Raw genomic sequence first — 12,118 nt, forward strand, 5'->3', positions numbered from 1 at the left:
ATCCTCAGAGCATCCTCAGTGTTCTGCCATCGCTAAACAATTATCAAGAGGACGTATTTTCTCCCTGATGGATTCTAAGCTTTTCTTCCAGAGGCTAGATTTTACTGCAGATTTTATGTCAGGACAGCCGAGGCTCATTGCTTCTTCTTAATTGTTCCCACTAGAAGTCAAAAACATAAATACAGAAAGAAGAGCCAGACTGATAATCCGGGCAAGAGACGGAGTGGTTTTGGACATCCAAAATAGTCATAAAAATTCATTGCATGTTCCTGCTGACCTCCTTGTTGATTCATGACAGACAAACAGAACGCCTCTCTCTTTTCTCCCCTGTTAGGATGCATCAGAGAGCCAGGCTCACCTCTTAGCCAGCATCTTTACTGCAGAGTAACAGGCTACTGGATGGCAGATAGTTTTGCATGTCTGCATACTTTAGCTGTTCTTTCTGCTCATGTCTATTAACTTGTCCTCTTCATATACTGAAAAACTTCATCTGCCATACACTTAGGTGTCCTTAAGCCCCCAAGATCACACAGGAAAAAGCATGCTGTTCCCAGAATGTGATGCTTTAGACTTGTCAGTTGTGTTCCATGATTTCCACAGAAATAAATAAATAAATAAATAAATAAATATATATATTTATATATATATTATATATATATAATATATATATATATATATTTATATATATAAAATATATATATATATATATATTTTTTTTTAGAAGATATTCCCAGTTTTCATATAAAAATGTCAAATTCATTAATTAGCTTTCTAAGTAATATTAAGTCTAACCTTCCATTCCAGCCTTCACTTCCTGCTTTTCTCAAGGCTTTACTTGAAAGTAGGAATACTGAAAAGATGGCAGGAAAAGATTTTCATTATCGTTTCAGTAGCAGTGTCACAGGGAAAGACCTTGGTAAGAAAGGTACTCAGAACTAGAGGTTTGAAGTGCTCAAGGCTGGTGCAAGACAACCTTCAACTTCAGATGATTACAGGTATGTCGTGGGTCTCCCAGAGTATTGCTTGCTTTAAGGAACAAAACAGCTGCAGCTGGATCCGTTCACTGCGTTTCATAGAATCATAGAATATCCTGAGTTGGAAGGGACCCTTAAGGATCATCAAGTCCAACTCTTGACACTGCACAGGTCTACCCAAAAGTTCAGACCATGTGACTAAGCGCACAGTCCAATCTCTTCTTAAATTCAGTCAGGCTCGGTGCAGTGACCACTTCCCTGGGGAGCCTGTTCCAGTGTGCAACCACTCTCTCTGTGAAGAACTTCCTCCTGATGTCAAGCCTAAACTTCCCCTGCTTCAGCTTAACCCCATTCCCGCGGGTCCTGTCGCTAGTGTTAATGGAGAAAAGGTATTAGTATCTCTGCTTGGCCTTCCATGTGGGTTTACCCAGGATTTAGGGTAGGAACTGAACATTTGCAAAGGGTGAGCTATGAGCACTGAACGAGTTCCTAATCGAAGAGCACCATGCTTATGCCATGTAGCTGGCTACTTGTGCTGGCGTGTGGCAACTGGGCATTTCAGTACGTGAAGGGCTGGCTCCAGCTCCATGTAGCCCTGCCCAGCAGGCGGCTGCTCAGCTCCTCTGCCTCAAGGTGCAAGAGCTGCATGGCCCCGTGCTGAGCAGCAGCGCTGGGTTGAACGCTGAGAACACCAGGCACGGGCTGTCAGGAAAAATGAAGACATTCATAAGAAGCTAAGCATATGGCTCTGTGGTCTGCATTATGCTTCATTTCTCCTTCACAGAATGACGCTCTGTCTCTCCTGGAGACTGGCGGGGTTATACAGGGGAGCTCGCATCCACCAAGAGCCAGAATAGGCTCGGTGCTGATCTGCAGCTCTGTAGATGAAATTGATGAGTTTTTGCCCTCAGCCCTCTCCTTCCATATTTTAATAGGGAATCCAATTTTATGGTGTGGCATTCCCTACGGATGTTTTGTCATTTGTTTCCCAGACATGCTGGAAGCATGTACGCGCTTCTAGAAAAGGCCAAAACCTAAACCAGACAGCTTATGAGTTAGCAGTGGCAGCTTACACTATAATAAATGGCTTAAGTTTTTGTTGCCGTATAATGTGTGATCACTTGTAACAGTTTTAAAGCCCAGCTATATACTCATCTATTAAATACCTTTGTCTGCCAAACCTTTTAGTTCCACTGTATTAAAGTCTGAGCAAATCTTTTTTATTTCTTTTAGAGACTGATAAAAAAGTCAGCAGTAAATGAAGTCCAAGGGGACCAAGGTCTTGATCCCACAAGTTCCTGAGCATTGCTGCTTCCCATTAACATCAAGATGTGCAGTTAGAGTGCTGGGAAGTCTCTCAAGTGGTGGCACTTCTCAGGACGGGGCCTGAATGGGTCTTAAACTTCACAGCAATTCCAGGGAAGTCTGTCTTAGTACACTGTAGGAATCATCCACGCTATTTTGACAGTGTTACTTCAGCATATATAGAGGGAGAGAGGGAGATAACACAGTCCTTTCATTCAAAATGTCTTAGCATCTAAAGGGTCTTTTTAAAATTTTATTTATTTATTTTCAGAAAAGAGTTTGGAAAGGGGGGGTTCCTCTTTCTGGAATTATCTTGTTAACCTAATTGTCCTATTATTCTATTCCTTTTTCTGGAGTTAACTGCATTCCCAACATATTGTAATGTTTCTGATCATGCATGGTTTTTGATTTTCATCTGCATTTTCTCAGAAAGGCAGCCTTGGAATAGCACATCTACAGATTCTCCTCCTCTCCTAACCCAGATCTTTGCACAGCAGATTAGAGCTGCGCAACAGCACTGTCAGCCTTAACGTGACAGCTCAGTTCCCTTGCATTTATTCTAAAAATGGTGCCACTGGCTCATTTCCTACAGCTCCTAGGCTTCATTATGCCGGCTATACACCTCCTATACATGTCCGCAGTGATTCCCAAGTGCACCGTCTAAACATGCAACTTTCCACCCTTCAGTATTCTGTTTTTTGTTTGTTTGTTTGTTGTTGATGTTGTTATTATTGTTGCTTTAAAAAATAAAATTTCATCATGCAGCGGTACTGAATATTAACAATGCATATGAACATTTGAATTTGCAGTTCGGATTGAACATTTTCATGCAAGCCTCCTTAAAGTTTGCTCTGTGTTAGTTTTCATTTATTATTTATTTTATTTATTTATTTTAAAGCTTAACTATGGGGTTTAATTCTTCATTTATTAGCTTCAGTATTCTGTCAGTCATTGTGTGAATGACTAATCTCTAATACAAGAAATGCAACCCTCAAACTTTGTCCATTTTTTTTCTGCAGACGAATCAATGAGATGGTAGACATTGCTACTGCCTACATAGCCTTTCTTTGTCCAGGGCAGATAAATGTTGGTGCTACCACTTCAAACATAGCCTAGTTCATTTCAGCACCTGTGAATAGAGTGCTTGCCTGTAAGTAATGATTAATTATATTAAAAATTAATTATTATTCACTACTAATTAAGCAGAAACCTAAATAAGATGGTGATTCATGCAACTTTTTCTGTCACAGTTTTGAAAGCTTATCATGAGTGGCGTTGGCTTATTTTGTCTCTTCTTAATTCCAATGCTATGATAAATCTAAAGTATATGCATGGTATAATTTAAATACTTCAAACAGCCAATTAATTGTCCTCTACAGAATTAAATATAGAAATAAAACAACTCCCATTAAAAGAATGTGAACAATAGAAATATCAGAAGCATTCTGCTTTTAAACTTTCATTTTCCTTCTTATTACTTTTATGAAAGTTTCCTTGTTTTATATATTGTTCCTGGTGCTATTCCTTGTTTTGTTTTGTTTTACATGTATGAAAACAATCTTCCATGTCCAGTCAATGGGCAGGTCCATCTCTGGCAATATGCTGCCTCTGAGAATGGTCTCTAGATGTTTATCTTGATGACTACCATGATGAAAATGACTGCAGTTCCTGAATAGGATTACAACACATTCTATCATCATGCTACTTATAAAAGTATCTTATAAAAATGCCTTATAAGTATGTTTGGGCACCATCTTAATCACTGAAAATTAATTCAATCAAGCTAGCACATTTTAGTTTGTAAAGGGGAACAGTATAAACCTATCACGCTCCTCTGAGCTTTATTTTGAACTGAGGGAAGAAAATATTTATATCATTTGATTTAAATTACCCAAAATAATTCATTTATTGGCTTTCAGCCAAAGATGCTAACTTAAACTCCTGTGTTCTGTTTCTTATTTTGTTATTCAGCCTGCTTCAGATTCAGTTCTTGAGGAGCCTATATTTCCATGAAAGGGCACTGTAATTGAGTATTTATTTCTTTATTTTCATTACTATCTCTCTAAAGAAGTAGCGTGGCTATTTATTTTATTTTATTGGTCTGTTCTTGCTTTTCAGTTTGGCAGTGAGCTACTCCCTCAGCAGTTACCGATGTTTCAGTAATCCATCCTTTGGACATGTTCTGGACCTTCTTCAAAGGCAGTTGGAATAATCAGCCCAATGTATGCAAAGAGAGGTCTGGGAGAACAAATGGTCAATGAAAAATGGAAACGAAGTTCATGAAGTGTAAGCCAGTCTTCATTTTGAAGTCAGTTCATCTTCCCTTACAAATATTAAGCATAAACCAGAATCAGATGTTCCATGGGGCTGCACCACAATAGTTGTAGGTTTGCCCCAGTTAGCAGAACAAACTGGTATATGTGGCAAGTTCCTGGATGCGTTAAAGAAAGAGCTTTAGGGCAAAACTCAAAGGAGACTAATGGGTACCTTAAAATATGTTTTAGTAGACCTGTTAGACATATTTAAGCATTAGGCAGTCTAAGTAGTGAGCAAGCTAATAATAGTAACTTTGGCTATAATGAGCGAAGGAAGATGAAACTTGCTTTGACATTAAGTATAGCAGCAAAGCCTGCTAGTTATGAGTATAACATGAGGCCAGATGTTCAAATTAAAATGAGTGGGAAAGAGGTGCACATTGTCTTAAAGAAAAAAAAAGAAAGAAAGAAAAAAGAAAAACAAAAGAGGGCATAAAAATGTTGTTAGATAAAGCCATTAATTTTCTGTACTTTTAAATCGTTATGAATCATTGAAAAATTTGTCAGCATGTGGAATTGTGTCAACAAAAGTAACCACCTATGGAAAGAATCTGATTGTTTCATATTATTATATTATTATATTATTATATTATATTCTTGTTTATATATAAGCTATACCTATTTGTTGGTAGTATGATTATTTTGACAGGAAAGAGGTACACAGTAAAGTTACAAAAATACCAAAAACCTAAGAGTGAGGTTGCTACGCTTAGTAACAGCCTAAATTTAATGTTCACCTCTCTGGTTGTGTTCAAATGCTAAATAATGATTTTATTAAACAAATAAACAAACAAAGAAAAAAAAACTGTACTAAAACCAACCAACCAACCAAACAGAAAACAAACACCAGAAAGTGAAAGAAGCTTTTCAGGAAGAGATGTTGTATTGACAGGTTGAATTCCTTACTGTTAGAAATCACAACTTCAATAGCAATTAACTAAGCCATTTAGGATTCCAGAAATATGTTTAGCATCTTGCGGTTTGTCACTGTCATATATATCCTTATTTCATCAGCATTATATTTTAATAACATCATTGGAGAAGCCCCCTGTAGTTAATTCAATGTAGAAATTTGGGGTTCAATTACACTGTGGGAAGCTACAAGTAAAAAAGTCTCCCTTCAAATGAAATGTGCAACATCTTTTAGTGTTGCAAGGGGCTTTCCAGCTTCCAAAGGCCAGATGGAGAATTTGCTCACTCTGGGAAGGTGAGGGTGAAACATCAGCAATATATTATTTTTCTGATGCTTTCTTTCAAACACCATACTGGGCCTTTTTTTAAGACACTTATCTCCTGGAGACTTTCTGCAGGAGAAAAGAGGCTGCGCAGGGGAAGAGCTGATCCTGTTCCATACCAATAGTCCTGAAAAACACCTATCATCTGCAGAGCAGCAGCCAAAATTATGGCTTGCTTTCTCATCAAAAGAAGCTTGCCTCAACAGATTTATGCAAGAGTAGTGAGGAAAAAGGTGGCTTTTTTCTGTTAGTACCACTGTCCGTTTTGTGTTTTACAATTTACAACGGTTGAGGGAGCACCCAGACATCAGATAATAGTTAAGCTGGGATTTTCCCACCTTTTTCCCCCCCTTCTAGGGGGATTGCTGATACTACATGGTATCTAAAACTGCCTGCCTTGATTTGTGGTAGTATTTGAGAAGTAGTAAAAGTAGTATACACACTGTGTCTGACTTTCCTCTCTTTACAGCAGTGTAAATCAAGAGCAATACTGCTGAAACTCAGAAACGCATCATTATAAAGCTGGAGTAAGAGCACTGTCAGGCTCTCTGATGGGATCCACAGAAACAAACTGCCTGCCACAACTGCCGAATGCAGCCACTGTGGCTATTCTCTTTGCTGGCCGTGCAGAGCAGGGGAGCCTGGCAGTGCACGGTAGTAAAGCAAAGCACGTCACTTGCTGATCTCTCTTACTCACAGCTCTGCCTGACTTGCAGTGGCACATTACAGTCACACAGTTGAGTTGTACTGTCACCAGCCATCCTCATCAATTCACTATCTTTGATTTCTGATATGAATTCCGCATGCTTAATATTCTCCTAATGTGCTTGCTTTGAGATCATTTTCATCTGGATTATATTTTTAAAGACAAAATCCATGGAGCTATTTGGGCAGAATGAAGCAAAATAAACTTCCAAGTTCCCCACCAGCTGTGGCTCTCGTTGAAGATAAATGACTTGGATTGTTCTTATAACAACTGGTTCTAATTTGACTTCAGATATAATTCCCTGCCCAGAGTGGGGCAAGAGCTGTTTGTCATCAGTTTAAGTATTTTTCTCTAAATTGTTAAACTGAGCATTTTGGAGTATCACAACCTAGCTGCAAGAAGGTATGAAAGGAAATCCGGTAATGGTGTCATGATCCTGTCTCGGTTACGTTCATATACCAATGGTTTCTTCTGAATGCTGAAGACACCTCTCCTCAACAAGAAAATAGTCATGCCGTACATTATTATTTCTCCGTTTTTTTTCCACATTGGATGGAGAAAGGTCATTTGTGAATGAAGTTTTTTGTTTACATTCTCCCTGCTGTTGAAATTGACTCACTAGTTTCATCTGAAATTTCCCTCCAGTTGTCTCCTGCTATGCTGAGATAAAAATCTAGTGAGTAAGAGTTTCTAAAAATGCAAAGGGCCTACAGCATGGGATTTAAAATGAAATAACTGAGGCAAATTTCATGGTTGGTGGCAGCTGGCCTTCCAATTGCAAAGAACAAAATGTGAAACTTTCATGAAAATGCAGGGTGCGAGGCATGTTGTCAGAGCCAAAGGAGTGAGGTTTGACCAGATAGATACCAGGGCAACTAAAAAGTGCTGATTGCCACAGCGAAGAAAAACCTACACATCTTTAAAGAATGGTATGCTTCCGAGACCAATACACACTTAAACGCCCAGTAACATGGTCATGCTGTGGTAGTTTGGCCTGCAGAAGCATGTTGTATAAACACTTCAAAGAAAAAGAGTCCTGAATGTACCCAGAAGGAGGCCACTTGGGGTTAGGTGTAGTCACAGGCTTTTGGCAACCCAAGCCGGTCAAAACCGTGTGAGAACCGTGTGCTCTGCATCCAGAAGGGAATGTGGAGAGTAAGCTCAGACTTGGATAAACCCAAGCGAATTATGTGCTTTGTGTGCTCATACACATTTAGACGGATGGACGCAATTACCGCTAGAGGAAGCACAGAGTACATGAAGTAACATAATTAGAAAATGCTGCGTGGATAGCTAATAACGAAGATGTAAAACCTCGGGCCACAGGAGCGCTGAGGATGTCGCTCTGGCGGTATTTCATTTTTCTCTGTTAATTACATTACTTGTGCTGCTCTGCAAACATACACAGAGAACAGGAATGTGATATGCTCCCAGGGATATTTCAGCCACTGTCACTGAAGCTACTTCTTAGGGTGACTAAGCAAGAGAAAATTTCAGAGAGGCAAAGTATGGAGGCAAATCCACTTCGTGGTGTTTTAATTAGAGTAGGATTAGTGAAAATTACGTAGGAGAAGTGAAGGACAAACACAGTTCCTTTAACGATGTTCATTCTTGTAGAGTTAGGAAGGGTATTTTTGACTTAGCGCTTATTTTTGTGCTAAGACGTTCCAATATTTTCACTACATGTTTTTGCCTGCCAAGAGTGCAAACATTTAGCTTGAATTGTAGCATTTAGTTACAAAGGTAAACAGTGTGTAATTGCACTTTTAGTCATTTTAATTGGTAACGCCATTAAACAAAAATACTACTAAGACATGTATATCTTTTATTTCACGGTCACATTTCACAGTTTAGTAGAAGATCCAATCTAAAATAGCTGCAAAATAATCCTTTGTACTGAAACCTGTATATGGATGTATTATATTTATATTATGGGTATATATATTTTACAAATATATGATATCTTGTCTCTGCCAAAGGCCAAGGGTCCATGGCGTTGGTGAACTGTGCTTTCTTTTGTCAGACTAGAATCTAAAACCATTTTTCAGTGTGCACTGTGTTTAGCCCCTATCACAGGCACGTCCCTCCTGCATATTGAGTAGGAAGCACTGGATAAAACCTTTGGTCAATATGAAAAAAAAAATTCACACATCAGCTACTGATCATTCAATGAAACCACACAGAAGAGCATTTTCTGCTATCGATCAGTAAAAATCCTGGCATTTACAAGGCATTTTTAATCTGAGAACTTTACGTTGCTCTGCAGCAATAATAAATTCAGACTACCCCTCAGAACTAGGTGTCATAATACTTGATTTACAGATGAGCAAAGCAAAATGCAGAGGAGCAAAATAATTGTTCAAGGTCAGGTAACAATTTTCTCTCAGAATCCAGAGAAACATCTAACCTTTTTACATTAGTGGAAAATAGGTGCAAAATGCGTCACCTCAGCAGGTTATTAGGTTTGTATCTGCTGTTGGCTTACTCTGCACAGATGTTAAGTGTGTCCGAAGTGACGATGTGAGACAGTAAAGAATCATGTTTCCAAGCGATTCTGTTACAGATTAGGAAATGATTCTGAATAAAAGGGAGACTCCATTCTGAAGAAGGAAATAATGGGCTGCACGTGAGCTACACAGGGCCTCAAATTCAACAGCAAAAATTCTCTGTGCAGATGTCTCTCAGAACAGAGTCAGTTTCAAGGCGTGTGGACCTGTAAGGAACAGCGTATAAATAGGGAAATGGCAGGGTTTGTGCTTGCAACCCACTTCAGAGCACAAACTGAATGTGCCAAGGGATGAAACATAGCTTGTTTAGACTTGTGAGGAGAAATAATGTGCATAGTAAAAATACTATAAGGATTTTTGGTTATTTTATGACCCTTATGTTTATTATAAATAAACGAAGAAGTGCAGTGATTTACAGGATTTCTATTTCTGAGGTTTGCAGGAGGTTGAAGACTGTTCTTCAGGCAAATCAGATTACAAATTATATCTAAACTCTCATACGTTTAATAACATGCACAGTTAAAAAAAGATCCTCTTCTGTATACCGTGTGTTGTGTTCTGCTCTTTTAGCACTTCGGTACCTTAACATTTCAAGTCTGTGCTTTTGGACCTGTTCCACACTCGCGGTTTCTAAATCTTATGTCATCCTTCTTCCTGACAATTTTAATCTTGTATTTATTTATACAGCAAAAAGATATTTATGGTTTAACACTTTAATAATGCTGTAGTCAAATTTTATTAGTGCTTCTCTGTTCAATTTTATATGAGATAGGAGTGCAATGAAGAACGTATCATAGTGGGTTTTTAGGCTTATGAGCTTAATGTATTACGATACAACACAATGTATTATATAAAGTCCCTTTCTCAGAAAGGCAAATGAGAGCACCATAGATATGACAACATAAAGCAGCAATCAAACCAGCAATAACACTCTGTAATTGGAAAAACATTTTTTATAAAAATGTAATTGATAATGGCTGGCATTTACATGAGTTTGAAATGAAGAGCTTTAGGATTGCTCATCTTGTCTGTGCACGTGTTACACGGCTGGTAAGAACAGCAAACGCAAACAAAACACGACAAAACCTGTTTTCCTCCCCAGAATCTAATCCGACCCCTAAATCCTCAGCACACGGGTTGGCCGTTAGGGTAGTGCGTGTGGCAGGATGTAAGAGATCATCGGTTCAGTTAGGCACCAGCGCTTGGAATGGATCCTTTGTTGACTTTCTGAGCATGGTGATGGTTTATATATATATATTTTTTTAATTTATTTTTTATTTTTGAGCTGATAGTGGCAATGTTGGAAACCTCTCGCTCTCTTTGCTACTAGCAGGCATGTAGATAACTTCCAGAGAACCGGGCAAGCGCTAGCTGGGAAATAAACCAACATAACACACACAGAGGAGTCCTCATTTTACTTCAGTTCCAAATAATAACGAGTTAATTAATCCAGCTGCAATTTCACAGAAACCACACGCCGAGAGCGGCATCCCCAAGCACCAACGCGCTCCCAAAGGGCATCGAGGCACGGATACCGCCCACTGCCCGTTAGCACCCGTTGGTGCCCGTTAGAGCAGGTTGGTGCCCGTTAGCACCCGTCAGAGCCCGTTGGTGCCCGTTGGTGCCCGTTAGCGCCCGTTACCCTCAGCCCCCCCCCATCCCCTCTCCCCTCCCTCCGTTGCCCTCAGCCGGCGGCGGGGGCGGGCGGGGCGGGGCGGCGGCGGCGCGCGCAGCACCCGGCATGCAGCGGGCGGCGGGCTCGCTCCAAGATGGCGGCGCCGCTGGAGGAGTACGAGAAGGAGGCGGGCTGCGTGCCCATCCTGCACCCCGAGGTCGGGCCGAGCGCGGCGCCGGGGCGAGGCCGCACGGGGCGGCGGGGCAGGGCAGGGCAGGGCACGGCAAAGCAAAGCAGGGCAGGACGCGGCAGGGCACGGGGGCAGCGAGGCGAGGCGGGGCTGGCAGCGAGCGGGGCGGGAGGTGCCCCCGGGCGGTGCCCCGCCGCCGCCCCCCCCCCCCCCCCCCAACCCCGGGAGGGGGGAGGAGGCCGCCTGCTGCCGGCCCCGGCGCTGTGGGGCGGCTGTGGGTCTGTCCGGCCGTGTGTCCGGCCTGCAGGGGGGAGTGGGGGCAGGCACGGCGAGGGGGGGGCTCGCTGTGTGCCTTCGCTGCTCCCCTGTGGGGCTGCGGGGGTGCCGGGGTGCGCAGCGCCCGCCTGGGGGGGAGGGGGCAGCGTGCGGCAGGCTCGGGGTGTGCTGGGCAGATGGCACGCGTTTTCCTTAAAACAGCGCCTTAAGGACACTCTGGGCTTTGCTGAGGACTGAGGAGGTGCTGTAGGCCGCTGTATGCGGCTGTGTGTCCTACCCGCTCCCAGCCGCGCTTTCCTACGGCTTTCAAATAGAGACACATGTTCTGGAGGTTAAAGAGCAAAGCGTGCACCCCGAATACGTCCTGGTTATTATTTTTAAGCGATACGCACAGACAGACACTGTGTTTCTTCACAGTTACTGGCGAGGCACTCTCATTTCCAGTGTCTGATGTTCTTCAGAAGTGACAGAAGTTTGCAGTAGGGACCCAAACTGAAGGCTCTGCCTAAAAGGAAATATCCCGGGCTTGTGGAAGGCTTAGAGGGAAAGACAAAAACTGTAAAATGGAATAAAAAGCATCTGCGCTCTCTTAGTCAACCATAGTATTTGATACGCTGTGTATTAGTATTCATTAGGGTAACTGTCGAGTAATTGCCACATGGCGGGTGAACACCTCTCAGGTTAAACTGAGGCGTTTCGCTAGCTGGGTGACCTGGTAGAGTTCCTTACTTACTCAGCTTTGTGCACCAAAGGAATGTGTTTATGAAGGGTGAGGAAGGAAATTAATATAACGTTGTACCATAACACCAACCCAAATGTGTCAATTTGCAGTAAATACCTGGACTCTTGAGGTTTTGTAGTTGGATTTACCTGGAAGTGTTGAGTATCTGACCGGTCAATGCAGTCAGGTGCTCTCTGGCTGTATATAAGGGCAGTGTTTGCGTGGATCTTAGTGGGTGTTCCCTCAGTCCTTAAAAATCCTTTATGCAAATCAG

General features: G+C 41.6%; 1 protein-coding gene across 2 annotated transcripts in view; it reads left to right on the forward strand.

Annotated features, from left to right (window-relative positions):
- Positions 1–10,718: 10,718 nt before the first annotated feature.
- The window catches only part of ZDHHC17 (zDHHC palmitoyltransferase 17), a 73,641-nt gene continuing 72,241 nt past the window's right edge, over positions 10,719–12,118 (forward strand). For both annotated transcript variants that reach the window (XR_005266239.2, XM_038180295.2), the window contains exon 1: positions 10,719–10,874. Coding sequence is in view for 1 of the 2 variants with exons in the window: in XM_038180295.2 (XP_038036223.1) it covers positions 10,812–10,874 (63 nt within the window). In the remaining variant the exon portion in view is untranslated. The remainder of the gene's footprint in view (positions 10,875–12,118) is intronic.

Source organism: Anas platyrhynchos, chromosome 1, assembly GCF_047663525.1.
Source record: "Anas platyrhynchos isolate ZD024472 breed Pekin duck chromosome 1, IASCAAS_PekinDuck_T2T, whole genome shotgun sequence".
In the NCBI taxonomy this organism is placed as follows: domain Eukaryota; kingdom Metazoa; phylum Chordata; class Aves; order Anseriformes; family Anatidae; genus Anas; species Anas platyrhynchos.